This window comes from Xiphophorus couchianus, chromosome 9, assembly GCF_001444195.1.
Source record: "Xiphophorus couchianus chromosome 9, X_couchianus-1.0, whole genome shotgun sequence".
NCBI lineage: Eukaryota > Metazoa > Chordata > Actinopteri > Cyprinodontiformes > Poeciliidae > Xiphophorus > Xiphophorus couchianus.
The window spans coordinates 32,599,232-32,617,159 of NC_040236.1; the positions used below are offsets into that span (position 1 = coordinate 32,599,232).

The 17,928-nt window shown below is 37.0% G+C and overlaps 1 protein-coding gene across 4 annotated transcripts in view; it reads left to right on the forward strand.

The window, feature by feature from the left end:
- The window catches only part of bcar3 (BCAR3 adaptor protein, NSP family member), an 84,008-nt gene that overhangs the window by 35,241 nt on the left and 30,839 nt on the right, over window positions 1-17,928 (forward strand). For all 4 annotated transcript variants that reach the window (XM_028027005.1, XM_028027006.1, XM_028027008.1 and 1 more), the window contains 2 exons: window positions 10,123-10,291; window positions 10,389-10,628. In XM_028027005.1, the coding sequence (XP_027882806.1) occupies window positions 10,123-10,291; window positions 10,389-10,628 (409 nt within the window). The remainder of the gene's footprint in view (window positions 1-10,122; window positions 10,292-10,388; window positions 10,629-17,928) is intronic.

Sequence of the window (17,928 nt, forward strand, 5' to 3'; positions counted from 1 at the left end):
ACTTAAGTAAAAGTATCACTACTTCAACATATTTTTACTATAGTAAAAATAAGAAATTAGTCAAGTAAGAGTAAAAAGGTATTTGGTAAAAAAAAAGAACTATGAAGTGACTGATAAAATTATCAATCATTTAATATTTAAAAATTACATCATCAGGTGGAACAAAATATGAAGTTAAATGGAAATTTTGGTATTTTAAGAACCAAAATAACAATAATTCATATAAGTAACAAAAAAAACTTATAAAACTTTAACAGAAACTGCAGTTTGTGTGTGTAGTGAATTTATGATGTTTTATGTTTTGTTTTTCATTCAGTGTGTAGAAAATCCAGAAGTTTTACTCAAGTAAGAGTAGAAATACTTTATAATATAACTACTCAAGTACAGCATTGTAAACATTCTCCTAAAAGTACATTTTTCTTCCACAAAGTTACTCAAGTAAATGTAACTAGTTACTATGCAGCTCTGAAACAGTTGGTTGGTGTGAAGAAGCAAACTGCTCATAACCGCCACTTTGTGGATTAAGGAAAGTGCATCTTGAGCTCTGATTGGTGTTTTGCTGTCGGCTGCAGACTCAGGCCGGGCGCCGACAATCCAGCAGCTGGACTGGAATCAGTTGGATGTTGAAGAAAAGTTTTGTTTTGAGAGATGAATGTGGGAGGAGATAAGAACTTTTTATTACCACTAATCTTTTATAATGGGTCGCCTCTCATTTATATGTTTATGCTGCCATTTCCTCTTCCTGTTAATCTCCGCAGCCATGACTCTGTGTGTGTGTGTGTGTGTGTGTGTGTGTGTGTGTGTGTGTGTGTGTGTGTGCGTGTGTGTGTGTGTGTGTGTGTTCCCAACCCAAGGCCTTCAGCGCCAGCGCTAACAAAGACCCAGAATGTTTTGTCTGGTGCTCCACTGCCAAGGAGAGGCGTGTGATTGGTTTGATGCTGCAGATTTTCCTAAAATAACTTCTGATTTTATCTACAAGTTGCTTCCAGCTGTGATTTTTTTAGCAAAAATTTGCTTCAGTTTTATGTAAATTTTCTGGGAAAAACTTCAGAGAAAATTAATATTTTTAAAAATAACTTCATAAAGGCAGGTTTTGGTCTTGCCTTGTACTTGTTTGGTTTTTGGAAGCGGAGCCCTGAAGCTGAAGGTCTTAACAGTTTGTGTCCAGGATGTGTGGGGTCTGCAGTGTCCCATTTTCTGACTCTAAACCCGCACAAGTGCTGGATGCACTGCAAAAACCCTAATGTTGCTAAATATTTTTGGTCTAGTTTCTAGTACAACTATCTAAATAAGACAAAACTAACTTAGAAGGAAGTTTTGAGATAGGAGCTTGTTTTAAGTAAATAATTCCTTAATAATGATGAAAAAGAACTTGTTCCAATGGTAGATTATTTCAGTAAAACATGTAAAAATGTTTTTATAAGTGAAATAATATGCCAGTGAAACTAGTACGTTTTAAATCAATAACTATTCAGTTAAAGCAAGCTCTCTTATCTTGCACCAAAAGTAAGATTTTGTTGTGTCATTGTCAGTCTTGTCCAGTCTATCACTGATATTCATACTGCAAGTGTTGTTGTTGTTGTTAATCTTGTTTTTCATACATTGTTTTTAACAATTTAAGAACTTTCTTATACTACTGTTGCACCTAGAATTCCTCTTTGCAGGACAATGAAAGCTGTTTCTATTTCTACAGAAAGTCAGTCAAAACTGCAGTAAAGAAAAAAACAACTTGGTTAATGTCAGAACTTGAATGTGAAAGTATTTACACTCGAACATAATCGCGGCTTAAGTTGTCTGTTATGTGCAGACACTGATTCACTCCTTCAGGGGATAGTTTGGGTGTTTTGAGGTTCTGTGATGTTTTCAGTAATTCTGCTGGGATTTTTTAGTGAAGCAAATAAATTCCTGGAACAGTGAAAGACTAACAGTTCGTCAGGCAGATCCTTTATTTTACTGATATTTGTCAAACAGCTGAAACTGAACATTTGGGATATAAGGCCGTATTTGCAGATATGCAACTTTTACACTTTTACTAGAGACCACTGCAAAGTCTATTTATCCTCTGCTGGAAAAAGCTTTAACAAAAATAAAGGTGTAGCAATATCTTTAGCAAAAATCACATTTTGTGCATTTTTATACTTCCATTCGGGTTTCTACTTCTTCTAAAAACAATCCAAGTACTTAAAAAAACACCTACCCGTTTTTTTGGCAATACGTTCATGTTTTTTGGTGTTTGGAAAATGAGCCGTTTCAAAAACCTCCCGATTTGTTGAGCCACAGTTGACGGGTGCGTTGCCTAGCAACTCCACCAGAATTCCACCCGTTACCTAGCAACCCAAGCTGAGCTCCAGCACATTTGGTCAGCTGGTTTTACCGCTGTATGGGCTGTACAATGGCTGCTGGAAATGTCAAAGTGTTTTGTTGTTGAGTCACCATCCAGAAACAACTTACTGCATTCTTGTTTGTTGTGCAGGAGGCTCTGCTTCTGCTTTTCAAAGATGTATAGTTGTATAATTATGCTTCTGTTTGCATCCATTTCAACATGTGAGTTAGGGGGCGTGGCCAGCAGGAGCTTATTTGGATTTAAAGTGACGAGACGCCCTAAAACAGACTAAAATCTCATTACCTAAGAATGTGTAAAAAAAAAAAATTAGTGAACATGTTTTGTATAGGCCATAGACCTATCCTGACATGTCCAAGGAAGCATAATAGGTCACCTATAACAAAAGTTTCTTTTGAAAATAAAGACTGGTAATATCTGCTATAATAGGGTTGTCATAACAACCGACATAACATAACTGTAACTGTGTTTACATAATTTAATTCGTTTGCAAAAAAAAAAATTAATGTGAAAGCAAACAGCAGCAAACAGAAAAAAATAAAACCTGCTTTTGGTCCAGACCAAATGACCTTCCTGATTTGAATGCACCCTGAAATAAAAAGTCCAAATTAAAACGTTGAGAAAAACAGAAAAATGTTGGTCAAGACCAACTTTGAAGTCTGGTTGTTTGGAATAAAACAGAAAGAAATGTGACAAAACTGCACAACGTTTCCATAAAAAAACACAAAGGAATAGGGAGAAGTTTCCTGCTGCCTATAGTTCGCCTGGTCCGGTTAGCTTCACCACTTAAAGGACTCAAGATTTAGCTTTTATTATTTTAACAAATAGGACATTTTCATCATATTACAATGCTACATATCTTTATTCTCATTAATTTATACAGATTTTAAGTGCCTTGGAACCAAAGGATTCCCTTCGAGTCGATCTGAAGTGTCCGACCTTGCGAGATGAAAGGTTAATTTAGAAAAATTACTAAAGGTTTTAAATTTAGCTTGTGTTTCTAAAAATATCAGCTGCAGCAGAGGTAGAGGGTCGAAGGTCGTCCACAGCAGGGAGCTGATGTCAGCCGTTCTGCAGCATCACCACTCATGGATATGAAGGTCTGCTCAGTGATCTGCCACATGAAAACATATAACTCATAACTGGGAGGATTTGTCATTACTGGGTTCATGTCAGACGCACCATTTGAGGCAAATTAAAAGAGAAAATATAGCTGATATAAACTCAAACTGTGCTGAGCTATTTAAATTGTAACCTTGAGTTTGTGATGATTTGTACATATTTTGTGCACAAAATAAAACCTTAGTTGCTCCTACAAGCTTCAATGCAGACAAAGTCACCAATTTCATACAAGTAAATATAACAAATAATTCTTATTTATTGAGTAAAAACAAACTACAAACATTTATAAATTTACTCTAACTACTTCCTGTTGTCATCTAAAGAATTAATACAAATTCTTAAATTTGGTTTAGTTATGTTTTTAATCAGAGTGGCAATTAATCAAAAACTATGTACAAAATCAGCAACATTTTCAATTCAAGAGGAGGAGAGACCTCCTTTTTGGGAAGTAGTTAAACTTATTGGTTTATTTAAGTTTTTTATTATTATTATTATTATTATTATTATTATTATTATTGCACAATTATTGAATATACAATGTAGACTTATGAGCTCAATAACAGAGATACGTATTGTTTTAAATCTGTTATTTAGGTTACTCAACCATCAGATTGGTGCAAAGAAACGTGGACTGTGGATGCTAGCATTAGCATTAGCGTCTGTGCTGCTGCTGTATGTTAGCATTAAGATGCTAATTTAGGTTTGAACAGCTTCACTGACAGGCTAACTCCTTTTAGCACAACTTGACCACAGCAATAATCTTCTCCTTCGTCCCTTCATGTCGTTTTTTAAAGCAGAAATTAACCAGCAGCAGTTTGTTGTCCATCCCAGATGTCGCCTGTGCGTCAGATTTACGGACGTACCAGAAACAAAGGCTGGAACCTTTGCTGTAGTGCTAGGTGATATTTCTTAAAAATAAAATGTTTTCTTCACAAAATCTGCTTTTAATAGATGTTTTTTCTTTCTCCTTTTCTTTTCTGTTATTACGAATGACAGAAAATATTTAATAAATTTGCTTTTATTTAAATTGTTCCTTCTAGGAGTTGACCTGAATTCAAAGTTCAACTAAATACATGCTTCTAAAACAAGATGGCCGCCCAGGAGATGTAGGAGGTTTAAAATATAATTTAATTTTTGGAAAATTAACTAATTTTAAGAGAAAATTAGTTAAAGAAAAAGATTAATTACGTTAAAATTTTCAACATGATGAAATCCTTTTAAAGAATTAATAAAAATTTGATTTAGATTAGATTGGCTTTATTTTGGTACATTTACAACATTACAAACAATAAAAGAAACCAATAATTTACCAAAATAGCTTATAATTACGTACCCTAAATAAATGCGTCAAAGTCTGTGCCCTCATTTCTAATATGAAACCTCAGGACGGTTCTGCAGCCCTTTGTTTGTTTCGTGTTGAGTGATGTGACTGGTTGGCGAACAGCTGCTGGGGACCAAAGATGAGTCGATGAAGGAAGGAGAGGCAGAAGGCCGAAGAAAAGAAAGAGACAAAGGTTTTGTAGAAAGGAAGAGCTGATGTGACGGACAGATAGCGTTAAGGAGACGACGTCTGTCCGTGTGGAGGGAGGGAACGAACCACTGAAAGAGAAAATGGATGAGGTCAGAAACAGAGAGCAGCGTCTGAAATACGACTGAATGTGAAATAAATGACAGACGAATAAAAAAGGCTGGGAGTAACTAGTTACATTTACTTGAGTAAGTTAAAAAAAAAAAAACTTTTCAGAGTATTTTTGCTATGTTGTACTTTTTACTTGAATAATTTTATTATGAAGTATTTCTGCTCTTACTTGAGTCAAATTTGTGGATTTTCTACCCACTGAATGAGAAACAAACATGTTTTAACCAGAAATTCACCAGACACAGACACACACCTGCAGTTTCCGTTAAAGTTTCACAAGTTTTTTATCCAAAGAACTGAAGAAAAGAAATCCAAAGAAAATTTCCACTTAACTTGATATTTTGGTCCGTCTGATGATGTAATTTTTAAATATGAAATCATTGATTATTTGATCAGTTCCTCAGAACGTTTTACCAAATACTTTTTTACTCTTGAGTAAAAATAAGTTGAAGTAGTGAAATGTACAATAAGGAAAAAGTAAGTAAACATTTAGATAAATTTCCACTAATACATTTTGAGATTTTTGAAGAAATTTTCTAGAAAAGAACTTTTCTCAAAAAATGTTCTCAGTTTGAAAAGTGGAAAATTTACTAGAAAGAAAAGTTGAGATTAATTCCAGAAATGTTTTGACTTTTGTAATTTTTTTGATGGATTCTTTTGTATCCATCAATCTGGAATTTTCTTCTCATATTTTATATAAAATGAGTTTCTGTTGCATGAGTACTTTATCCTAAAGCTAAACATTTAAGTGTTTGTCACTTACATGAATGAGATTTGACTCTTTACACAGAACAGGGGAGGTTGTGTGTCTGGCAGATGGTCAGTACCACACACACACACACACACACACCCCAACACACCCACACACACGGAGCTGAATCCCTCAGGGTCATATAATAGGCCCTGTGGTCGTTCTGGAGGAATCCACATTCTGTCTGGTCCGGCGTTCCTCAGATAAACGTCTCTCCGCTCAGCGCTGAGCGGCCCGGCCCGGCCCGGCCAGGCCAGCTGTTGGTTCCCTTAAAGTTGCATTTGCATTTTCTTTGACATTCATCTGCAGGAGCCGACGACTCTGAGACCCCCCACTGTTCGACTCGGTTGGACTTTGTTTTAAAACAGATGTTTTACAGCTGGCTCAGGACTCCCAATTCACAAACTGCTAACTCTGTCTATGTTCATCCATATCAAACATCATCAGTTAAACTGCAGCCTGTCATAAATGAAGCTATTTCTAATTCCTACTAAATTATCCACCTGATAAAGTTTTGCTATACATACCAAAGCTTCACATTAAAAAGAATGGAGATGTTACGGCCCTGGGCCTTGTGGTTGCAGGTGTCTGTGTTTGTGCTCCTCCCCATTGCAGGCGGTTCTGGTCCGTTGATTGGAGCACAGAATATTTAAGCCTGGCCGTCTCCAGCTTCAGGGTCGCCTTGGCGTCCGCTCTGCCGCTTGATGCTTGTGGTGTTTTGTTGCCAGGCCTCAGCTTCAACTCTTCCATATGCACTCATACACAACATCCAAGCATTTGCATTACACCACTGATACTGACATCCACAATCTATTGTTGTTTGTGTTACTAATTATTCCTTTTTATGCACTTTAACCACTGCATGGTCTCCCGTTTTTATGACCTTGAGCCAGTTGTAACAGGAGAAAACAAAAACTTTTGTTTGGCAAAAGTATAGGTCAGTCCACCTCTTCCTCAGTTCTTACCTTACATTATCTCACAGTAAATTGTCTGAAATAACTTTATATAATCGGTTTTCACCTGATGCCAATTAGACACAACATTTTACCAAATATTTTTGGTCTAAATATGTTAGTGCACTTTAAATTAGGCAAAACTAACTTGCAATAAGTAGAAGCTTGTTTTATGTAAATAATTCCTTAGTGTTGATGAAAAGGTTATCAGTTTCACTGGCAGATTATTTTATTTAATAGAAGATATTTTTCACCATGTCATAAGTGAAATAATCTGCCAATGCAATTAGAACTGATTCATCAGTTTTAAGGACTTATTGACTTAAAATAAGCTGCTATGTCTTGCTGAAAATCTACTTATAAGTTAGTTTTCTATTTTTTCAAATGAACTGATATATTTGCAATATATACTAGATCAAACTTGGTAAGATTTTGTGTTTTTTCAGTGTGAAATCTGGGTGTAGTGATGGACTCAGATCTGAATCTGCAGAGTCACATAAAGACGGTTACAAAGTCAGCCTTCTACTACCTGGAAAACATTTCCAGGATAAATATTTTCAGATTGATTGATTCACTCAATGAACAAATACTGGAGAAAATAGTTAAACTAACAATCCTGACAATAAAGACAGTTTTTAAACATCAGGTCATTGAATTTATTGACAATACAAAATTTTGATCATGACAAGAAATTTATCACAATAAATGATAAACGATAAATACAGACGCTTATGTAACACACACACACACAAACACACACACACTGGTTTTGCTGAGATCAGGACTGAGAGCTTCCAGTTTGTCTGTGGTTTTTATGTTATTTTAGTTTGTACGATGTGACTAACTGCTGCATGCAGAGTGATTCAGAGCAGATGATACATCTGTCATCCTCACATCGCAGGAAAATGTGAACAGTACCCATCCTGTGTTTTCCCAGCAGCGCACATCTATCTGTCTTTTTCATCACTGTGTGTTTTGGGGCCAACGGATGACGGCTTCCTTCATGAACACAAAATAAAGTCGCAGGGAGGGAAGGTGCAGCTGTTTGCTTCATATGTTTTCCATCCTCTCAGATTTGGATACAAATAGGTTGTGAAATATTTTTAAGAATCTTCAAAAAGCCAACTTTTCGTGTAATCTAATCATAAACTTGCTGGAGCGCTTTACATCCTAATCCTAATGCTACACAAAACACCTCTAGGGCTGAAACGATTCATCAGATTAAACACAATTAATCCAATTAATCAGTTATTGGAATTGATTAATCATCAATTAAGCCAAAACTGCACAAAAAATATATAAATATTTTCCCTTAAAGATGGAAAAAAACTTTCTGTAAATATGTTTGACCCAAAATGACTCAAGTGGCAAAGTTTTAGCTCCATTTTGTTAAAGTCAACTAAAGAAAAGCTGTTATTGCATTTTAGGCAATAACATGTTGATTTTCTTGAAATATTTTTGTATTTCCTTATTTTAATGTATTTCTAACACTGAATAAAAATACTTAGGTGGTTAATTGAAAAATTGTTTTCTTGATTAATCAATTAATCGACAGAATAATCGACTACTAGAATAATTGTTAGTTGCAGCCCTGTGCTCCTTATTACTGTGCATTTATCCATTGTTATTTTAAGCATACATTTTGAATAAAAATGTGATGGCCTACTAATTTCGATTGTTTTTGTCATTATTTTTGCATAAAATGCTGAACTTTTATCAGAGTGATCAATTTTCTTTGCTCAGATTAATGTAAATGTGTTTAAAAGCATAACTTTGAATTTAAAAAGTTACAAAAATCTCAGAGAACCCATCCTCCATGTGGAAGAGCTCCACTCCAGAGGCTTCTCAATTTAAAAATAATCAACGTTAGTTTGTGCTGTATGACTGAATTTACTAAAATAATCATTATTTATGTCGCTGTGTGTTTGGAGACATAATTAAAACATAAAAATCTGTCCTTCAGGCGTGACATGTAGTATTTAAATACTTTGTGTTATTGTAGTTACGGATAGATAATGATGACTTCTGTTTCCCTGCAGGGTACTTTGTTGGTTTGTATTGTGATTGCTTGACAGATAATCCCAGTTTGGTGTATCTGGGTGTGGTAACTGTTGTCTCCAACACTGTTTTTGTGCGTTGACTCAGAAAAACACAATCTTACAGAGGACGTTTTGGCTAATTTCTAGTGCTAGTTTCTTAGTGCGCTTGAATTAAAACAAAACTTAGAACAACTCTGTTAACTAAATGAAAGTATTACTTATTCGGTGCAGCGCCACAGCAAAGGAAAAACCACTTGCAGTATTCTTTGTCTTTCACTGTCTGTGTCGGCTGCGCTACACGCAGGCCCGTTGCCATAACAACTGACAGACAACAGGTCTACTAGTGTATCAGGATTCAACATCAAAAAACACTCAAACATTTCCCACAAAAACAACAGAACATTCAGTACATAACAGTTTTATGTTTTCAGGCTTGATGATTATTTTGTGATTATTAATACGTGATCGCTGTGGTGGATTAGCTACCGCTGCTATTAGCTAAGCTAACACAGCGGTGGTTGATTAGCTGATGTGAACACCTGCTCTACTGATGATCTGTCAGAGTTAATGTGCTTGTCGCCTGTTTTTTGTTTTTTAACTGAAGCGAAACACACAGCGTTCCACAGCACATCTACTTTTACAGTTGTCATAGTCAAGCTAACATAGCTGAACTACTTCCTTTTCCCTGTTATTTATTTTTTTGCTTAAAACCTTTTTCTGACCTTATCTAGTTGTCTTAGTGTTGACACTTAGTAGCAGTTACTTCCTTTTTCTTGTATGTAACACAAATACTTTCAAGATTTAGTGCATTAAGTTGTCAATTCAACAGCTAAAGCCAGTGCTAGTCATCGTTAGCGAGCAGCTTCTCGCCCTCCAGATGGGGTTGAGGTCTCACATTGCAACAGCTGCATAGGAGATTGTTTTAAATCAATAATTCCTTAATAATGATTAAAAAGTACTTGGTCCACTGGCAGTCCTTTATAAATAAAATTGATTGATAAGTGAAATATTCTGCCAGTGCAACTAGTACCTTTTCATCAATATTAAGGAATTATTGACTTAAAACAAGATCCCATATCCTGTTGAAAAGTCATTATAAGCTAATTTTGTCTTATTTAAAATTAACTAAGATATTTGCACTAGAACCTAGACTAAAAATACTCGGTAAGATTTTGTGTTTTTGCAGTGTGTGACCTTATTTCACTCCCAGAAAGTTCACCAAGTTTTGGTTTTTTGACATTAATCATGCTTCATGTAATTTCTCTGCACTGTTCCAGAGTTGAGGATGATGGCTGAGGGGCGTTTTGCCAGTCTGCCCAGGTCGCTACATGCACATCATCACACTGTGGGAGGAGGCTCCGCCCACTCTGGAGGCCCCGGCTCCGCCCATGGCGTCTCCCCCAGAAAACTCAACATCCCCATGGATCTCCACGTCTCCAACCCCTGGTAATCCTCACTTTTTTGCTAAATTTATTTTAGATGTTAAAATCTAATTTAACGTGATTTTGGTGTTTCATTTCAGTTGCTTGTTTCTCTCATGCAGCATCCCTTCAGGTCAGGAGATTCCTGCTGCAGCCTACCAGTCGGTCTCGCTGCACGGGACGCTGCCTCGTCGCAGGAGAGGCGAAGCCAACGTCAACCATAGCAACCATGCATGGGACCTGAAGACCAATCAGACGCAGCCGTTACTTTCCAGGAACGCATCAGTGCCTGCAGGGCTCGTCCTGCAGCCCGCCGCGTCCTCGCTGGCTCAGAATATCAGCGATGATTTCAAGAGTTGCAGGTAAACAAGCAGAAACATATTATTGTGTTTTTGTAGTTTCATATTTTCAACGTCGAGCTCTGGTTTTTGTTGAATATTCTGTCCACCCATAAAACGCACATTGAAGTTGGAGAATCTTACTCATTCATCTGGTTTTACTTTCGTAATTTGATGATTAAGACAAAGAATGTTTTCACACGGGATAATAAAAATGTTTGAGCTCGATTATTTATTGTCAGCAGCTGTTTTGTGAAATTTGAGGCTCTGACTTTATAATGCCCAAATCTGAGTAACTTAAATCTAATTTTCTATGCACTCATTTATAGATTATAGATTAACAAATGTGCTTGTTACTTTATTGATGTATTTACTTATATTCAGTCATATTTGAATTACTTTCATTACTCTTAGGTGTATGTCAATTTTATATAAATGTATTTATTTTATAGTCTCTGGTTATATTTGTATTATTAATATTTAACTCCTGGGATGGAGCAGCTTTGCAATACAGGGATCAATAAAAGATATTCTATTCTATTGTTCTTTTCTATTTAAAGGGGCGACTGGAAAGCCTTTCAAAGAGTCTAAAAATGAACTTGTTCATATTTTGTCATGTCACAACCACAAGCTTCCACACATTTCATTTTATTGTTATTTTATGTGATAAACTGACACAAAGCAGAGCGTAAATGCAGAGTGGAAGGAATAGCAGACATCGGCTTCAATTTCTTTTTCCTGCTGGGTCGGGCGACGAACCTGTCACAACTCTTCTAGTTTATACTGTTTTCATCTCCAAAGTTTGGTGCTGGAAAAGTTTTCGAACTCCTCTTGAAAATTCTTCAAAATGCTTGAAAATTGTGTGAACTCTGTAAATAAGAGGGAGTGAGATCCTTCAGAGCCGGATGGAGATAGAGAAGGTTGTAAACGGAGCCCTGGGGGGAGAAGTTATCTAAACTTCAGAGCGAAGCCTCTCATCCCCCTCATCATGTCCTCCCATCTCTCTGAGTCTGGGGTCGGTTTACGGCTCACGGGCCGGCGCCGGTGCACGCCGTGGCCTCCGGCGGTCGGGGAACCTTTGTAGGTCGGGGTGTGGCGGGTTTGATCACGGATTGCTCTGGACTCTTTGTCTGCTTTCTCTTCATCGGTGGATCCATTTCAGACGCCGCTGACATGCGGCAGAATGATTCGTCCGGGTCGAGTTCAGCCTCTGCAGGTGGCCGGGTTCTTCTCACTGTAGGATGCTGTCGAGTTTAATTCGGCGACGAGGCAGCTCAGAGTGACTCACAGCAACAAAAACGTCATTAAGAAACAAGCAATAAACATCACATTGTGTCAAAAATCATCATTACGCGTAAAATATATTGATCAATGTTTCAGTTATTCATTTAATCAAAGTCACAGGTGAGTTTTTAGCCTCAATTTAGAAAGGCAGTTTTATACAAAATCAACTTTTTGAGCTGCATATCATGTTATAATGTTATTAAATCATCTAAAACACACCTCGAGTTTTGCCTTGATTCTATAATACATGTATGAGAAATCAAGGCGTAGCTCCTCCCCCACTCAGCTCCTTCAGACTAGCCAGCAGCAATTAGCGAACACCTGGTGGAGCTGCTGAGCTCATTATAGGAGCTGCTGCTCAGAGCAACGCTGGTAAAAATGTTGTTAGAGGGTTAATAAGAGGAGCCATGTTGGGATGGCTTCCTGGAGGCGGAGCTCCAAAAATAGGAGATTAGTAGACAAAGGCCCAATTTCAAGGGGTTAAATCAGGAAGTAAATTTATTTAAAGTGATAACTGAACCTAGAAATTTTACATGGCAGAGAAGGAAATGACCAGTGAAGTTTCTGAAAGTCCCAAACGTAACAATTGTGTTTTTATTTGTGTTATCTCTCAAATTTTAGTCTAAAATATTAGAATTTCCACAGAACTTTCTACGTTTCTCAGTCAGGTGGCATCATTTCTAGTTATTAAATCAAGTTTTATGACCAAGTGTTTGGATGGCTGGTTTTTACTTTTAGTTTTAAAGCATTGTTTCTTTTACTAAAGTACACTTTTTCTACCCTCCTCTGTCAGTTTGAATTGGCAGGTTCATTGAACCCACTTGGAATCATAAATAGTTATATATATTTCTTCTGAATGTGATTTTAAGAACATAATATTTTTGGGGGGGGGGGGACAGTGGCCCCCAATAGTCCTCCTGTAGATCCGCCCCTGTGTTTTACCCAAAATGATTAGTTAGCATCTGCTTCCTTTCTAGATGTTAAATTCTATTAACTCCAGATATTTGTGTCTCTAGAAAAGCTTGAAGAAACAAATCATAGTTTGCTTTTCCATTAAAACCATACGTCAGTCTTGACTTTCACTCCTCTGCTGCTGATTGACCTGTGACCCCTGACCTTATGGTGCACCAGCTCCTCATTGGTCGGTTTGTTTTTCTCTTGACCTCTGTGGGCAGCTTGCAGACCACCAGGACAGGAGGAGGGGCAGCAGAAAAGACAAACAGAGAGATCTGTGCTGACTTCTAGATCATTTCAACTTCATATCTGAATCTCTTTTTGCTTAAAATCAAACTGGATCAACATAAAATTAGAGATTTGGAATCGTCCCGTTTTCATTTGAAAAACCTGACTTCATGTTTTGCTGTCAATGCACAGTACTACGTTTCCACAGCAAGGCTGGATGCTCAGTTCCAGTTTTTTGCTGAAATTCGATTTTTATTTGTTTTGTTTTAAAAAATCATGCACAGAAGAACGCTGAACATTGTCAAAATAAGACAAAACGAACTTACAAGTAACTTTCAAGCAAGACAGGAAGTTGTTTTGAGTCAACAATTACTTAATATTGATGAAAAAGTGTTAGTTTTACTGGCAGATTATTTCACTTCTTTCACAAATGACAGGCCTTGGCCTGTTACCTAGCAACCCCAGCCAAGTCCAGCCCGTTACCTAGCAACCCCAGCCAAGTCCAGCTCGTTACCTAGCAACCCAGTTCTAGTTCCACTGGCAGATTATTTCACTTCAAACGAGACATTTTTCCCATGTTGTTAGTGAAATAATGTCCCACTAGAACAAATACTTTTTCATCAATATTAGGGAATTATTCACATCAAACAAGCTCCTATATATTGCTGAAAAGTTGCTTTTATGTTGGTTTTGCCTTATTTCAAATGTATCTTGGTGAGATTTTGTTTTTATAGTGAGAGATTTCAAAACCTTGTCCCTGCTGAAGAATGCAGAATACAGTCACAAGACATCATTAATAACAGTAATAAATGATGTCATATAACAATGAATTGAAACAGATTTTTTTTGTTTGTTAATTTCTAGTGTTTGTTGCTGGAAAAGTTACCTTGAGATACTTGAAAAGTGCTTGAATTTTAACAGCTCAATGTCTTCTCTTGTATGAAGTAAATAAAACTTGGTAATTTAGTTTAAGAGAAATACTCCACCACTCATTTGAAGGATGGAAACCCGCTGACCCCTAGAGGCGGTCTGCAGGTACTGCATGCAGCTGTTGCATCCGCTGCCAGCCTGAAGCCAGCTGTGGTCATGCTGAGAGCCGTGCGGTGAGCGGCAAAGAACAACAGTAGCCAGAAAAAGATTGTGGTGAGCTCTTCATGCTTCAGCCAGCCCCTGCTCTTTATTTTCATCCTCTTCCTCGCCTCGGCTCGTTCAGCCGGTCCTTTCTGCTGCTGATTGCAGATTGTTCTTGTGGTTGTAGAAGCAGGAAAATTCAGCGTTGCTTGTTGTTTTTAGCACGAAAAAGAAATACTGATATAGCAGTGGTCAGTTTGTCTAGTCTGAAAAGTCTTGGCTGAAGCATTTTGCACATACTTTGGTTTAACTTCTACAGAGAAAATCACTCACCTGAAAAACAGTTTCATTACGGCGCTGCTTCAGAATAAACCCAGAGTTGGGTATTAATGTATTAATGTAAGTATTAACTACTTACATTTACTTAAGTAACTTTATTGAAAAGAAAAAAAAATTAGGAGTGTTATTCCTACACTGTACTTTTTTATTTCTACTTTAGTAATTTTATTTGAAGTATCTCTGCTCTGACTTGAGTAAAATTTCTGGATTTTCTTCCCACTGAATGAAAAACAAACATGTTTTAACCAAAAATTCACCAGACACAGACACACACCTGCAGTTTCTGTTAGTTTCATCAGTTTTGTATTGAAAGAAACTGATTTAGAAACATTTTATTTTGCCTGATTTTGTTATTTTTTTGTTCCTTATATGGATTATTGTCATTTTGGTTTTTAAAATACCAACATTTCCACTTAACTTCTCTACTACTCAGCATCTGAGTTAATGTCTTGGATGACAGCTTTCTTCTCTTACTTGAGTATAATTTTTTATCCCCACCTCGGGTTAAAGTCGACCTTTTGACTTTTGCAGATTCACATGGGGAGGTAACAGAGGGAATTTCCCTCATTTGAGAAGATTCATTTTGAGGGATTTCAGTGGGTGTTGTCTGTCCAGGGTAATTTCCAGGCTACAGTCACGCTGGTTGATGTGGTCAGGGTTTCGGGTCTCACAGGAGTCCAGCAGAGCGGCACACAAACGACGACGCCAAGAAATAAAAAACATCTGCTTCACTGTTACTAAGATAAAAACACCTGCTGTGTCACAGTACAGCCTCACAATGAACGCTGATGGCTGCAGCGGCAGGAACGGAGAAGCAGGTCACAGCTGATGGAGGGAACTAAAAATATCCTCCAACCCTGGGAGAAAAACGATTAAAAATATGGGTGGAGGTTCACCTTTTAGCTGGCAAACAACCTCAAACAGAAAGCCTGACAGAGTTTTTCAGCAACACATTTAGCAGTGCATACACAAGGGTGATTGACAGCGCTATGACCCTCCTCCTGGCTCTGAATGGTTTAGTTTTGCAGATTCCTATAGTAGCTCGGCGAGGAAGTAAATTCATTTTTCCACTGATTATCTGTCTTGTAGAATACTTTCATGACTTGGTGACAGTTTTAACAGATTCTGTTTAAATAAAAACAACTTTTTAAATAAAATTTACATTTTGTAGCTTTAAAGAAGTTCAGCAGCAATTCTGATGAATTGTAGTTGTACGAAGGATTGACTCAGGCAACCTGGATAGAAATCCAAGCCACACTTTGTGTCACATTAATTTCCTTCCACTTCACAACCAAATGTTGTTTTATTACATAAAAACCCAATAAAATACATTGTTTATGGTTGTACTGTGACAAAATCTAAACACAAAAATTAAGGTGTATGGATACTTTTGCAAACTGCTGTAAGAAGAAAAACATTTTCCAACTTTCAGCGATCGTGCAGGACATTTTGGCAGACGATCACCAAAACCACAAGCAGCCAGCGCGGCCTGGGCTCAGGGGACAGCGCCGTGTTTTTCTGCTGATATGCTGCAGGGCGTGTCGGGACACGCTCTGATCTCTAGACCTGCAATAGGATCAGCTTCCTCATCTTTTGGTGCAGATTTTGAAAGCCGCCTGAGAGGCTGAGCAATCTGCGGTGAATAAACGGCTACAGTCTGTTGTGAATGGGCCCCTCTGTGCTAAATCCTGCTCATTATGTGGAGCTATATTGAACTAAGAGGGGCTGGGGGATAAACATATCTGGTTTGGTAAGAAATGAGCTGTGCTGATATTCCCGTGGGAACAGCATTCCAAGCCGAGGGGATCTGAACTAGCAACCTTCCCAATGTAGTGGCGGATTTGAGCTGATTACGGCTTTCACCGAGCCCCTTGCAGTCTCCAATAGAGAAAGCTGCAGTAATACTCCAAATACATTCATAACAGGCTAAAATGTTTCTACTGTCAAGAAAAAATATGAGTGAAATACACCAGGAAGTTATTTTAATCACTTCAGAAACACAAAATCTTACCAAGAGGTTTAGGTTTAGTTTCTACTGCAAATATCGTAGTAAATTTGAAATAAGAAAAAAATCACAACTAACTTTCAGGAAGATGTTGGAGCTTACTTTAAGTAAATAACTTCTTAATATTGATGGAAAACTACTAATTCCACTGGCAGATTATTTCACTCCTAACATTGGAAAAATGTTTTGCTATACCCAGGGCTAGACGACACAACTAAAGAACTTATCATGATATAAGCGTTTCATATCAGTTTATATCACTGTCAATATTGATAATTACTTATCAGGTTTTTGTTTTAAATATCTGAAATACTGCCATCTGGTGGTGTGACGTTTCCTGTTTTTATTTACAGTTTTCACTCTACTGTGTTGTTTCTTATTTCTAAGCATTTATAAGGCCCTATAGGCAAATCACTCAACATTTTGTTGCTAGGTAACCAAAGAATGTGTGAGTTGCTAGGTTACCAAAGAATGTGTGAGTTGCTAGATTACCAAAGAATGTGTGAGTTGCTAGGTAACCAAAGAATGTGTGAGTTGCTAGGTAACCAAAGAATGAGTGAGTTGCTAGGTAAGCAAAGAATGTGTGAGTTGCTAGGTAACCAAAGAATGAGTGAGTTGCTAGGTAACCAAAGAATGTGTGAGTTGCTAGGTAACCAAAGAATGTGTGAGTTGCTAGGTAACCAAAGAATGTGTGAGTTGCTAGGTAACCAAAGAATGTGTGAGTTAGTTGATTCCACCAACTTTGCTTCACTGACTGAGAGGTTGAGCAACTAAAGACTTTCGTTTGCCTACATCCCCCAAAATGCTGTGCGGTTCTGGATCGGAGTTCAGTGAATATTTTATCAGATGTATTGTCTATTGATATTGATTATCACAATATATATTGTTATTGATTTATTTTCCAGCCCTAGTTATAAGTTAAAAAATAATCTGGCAGTGAAACTGTTACTTCTTTTGTAGTCAACTTTAAAAAACTATTGACTTAAAATACGCTGAAGTTTTTTTTGTCTTATTTCAAGTAAGCCTATCGCAATAAGCAATGAATAACTTAATCAAATAATAAATTAAAAAGAGCTCAATAATTTCCATTTGTATGATTTATTATTTTTCTCTCTTCTCTTTTAAACTGGATGATAAAAGTCTTCAGTCTGGTGTTTTGGTCTCAACTAAACTATGTTCCAAATTATCATGCAAATGACATTTTCTCAGATTTTCTTAAATGGTCAATGCAAATGACGGTCAGTATAATTTTCAAGTCATGAACTATTACAGTATAAATCAGATTTTACTGAACAAAGCTCCCCGTGAGAACAGGATTTTTTTCCAGAATAAAAAACTCAAAATGCACTGATCCAAATTATTATGCACAGCAGATTTTTTAAACATTTTATGGATTATAAAGAAATGCAAACGGTCATTCTTTGAATGTGCAGCATTAAGTGG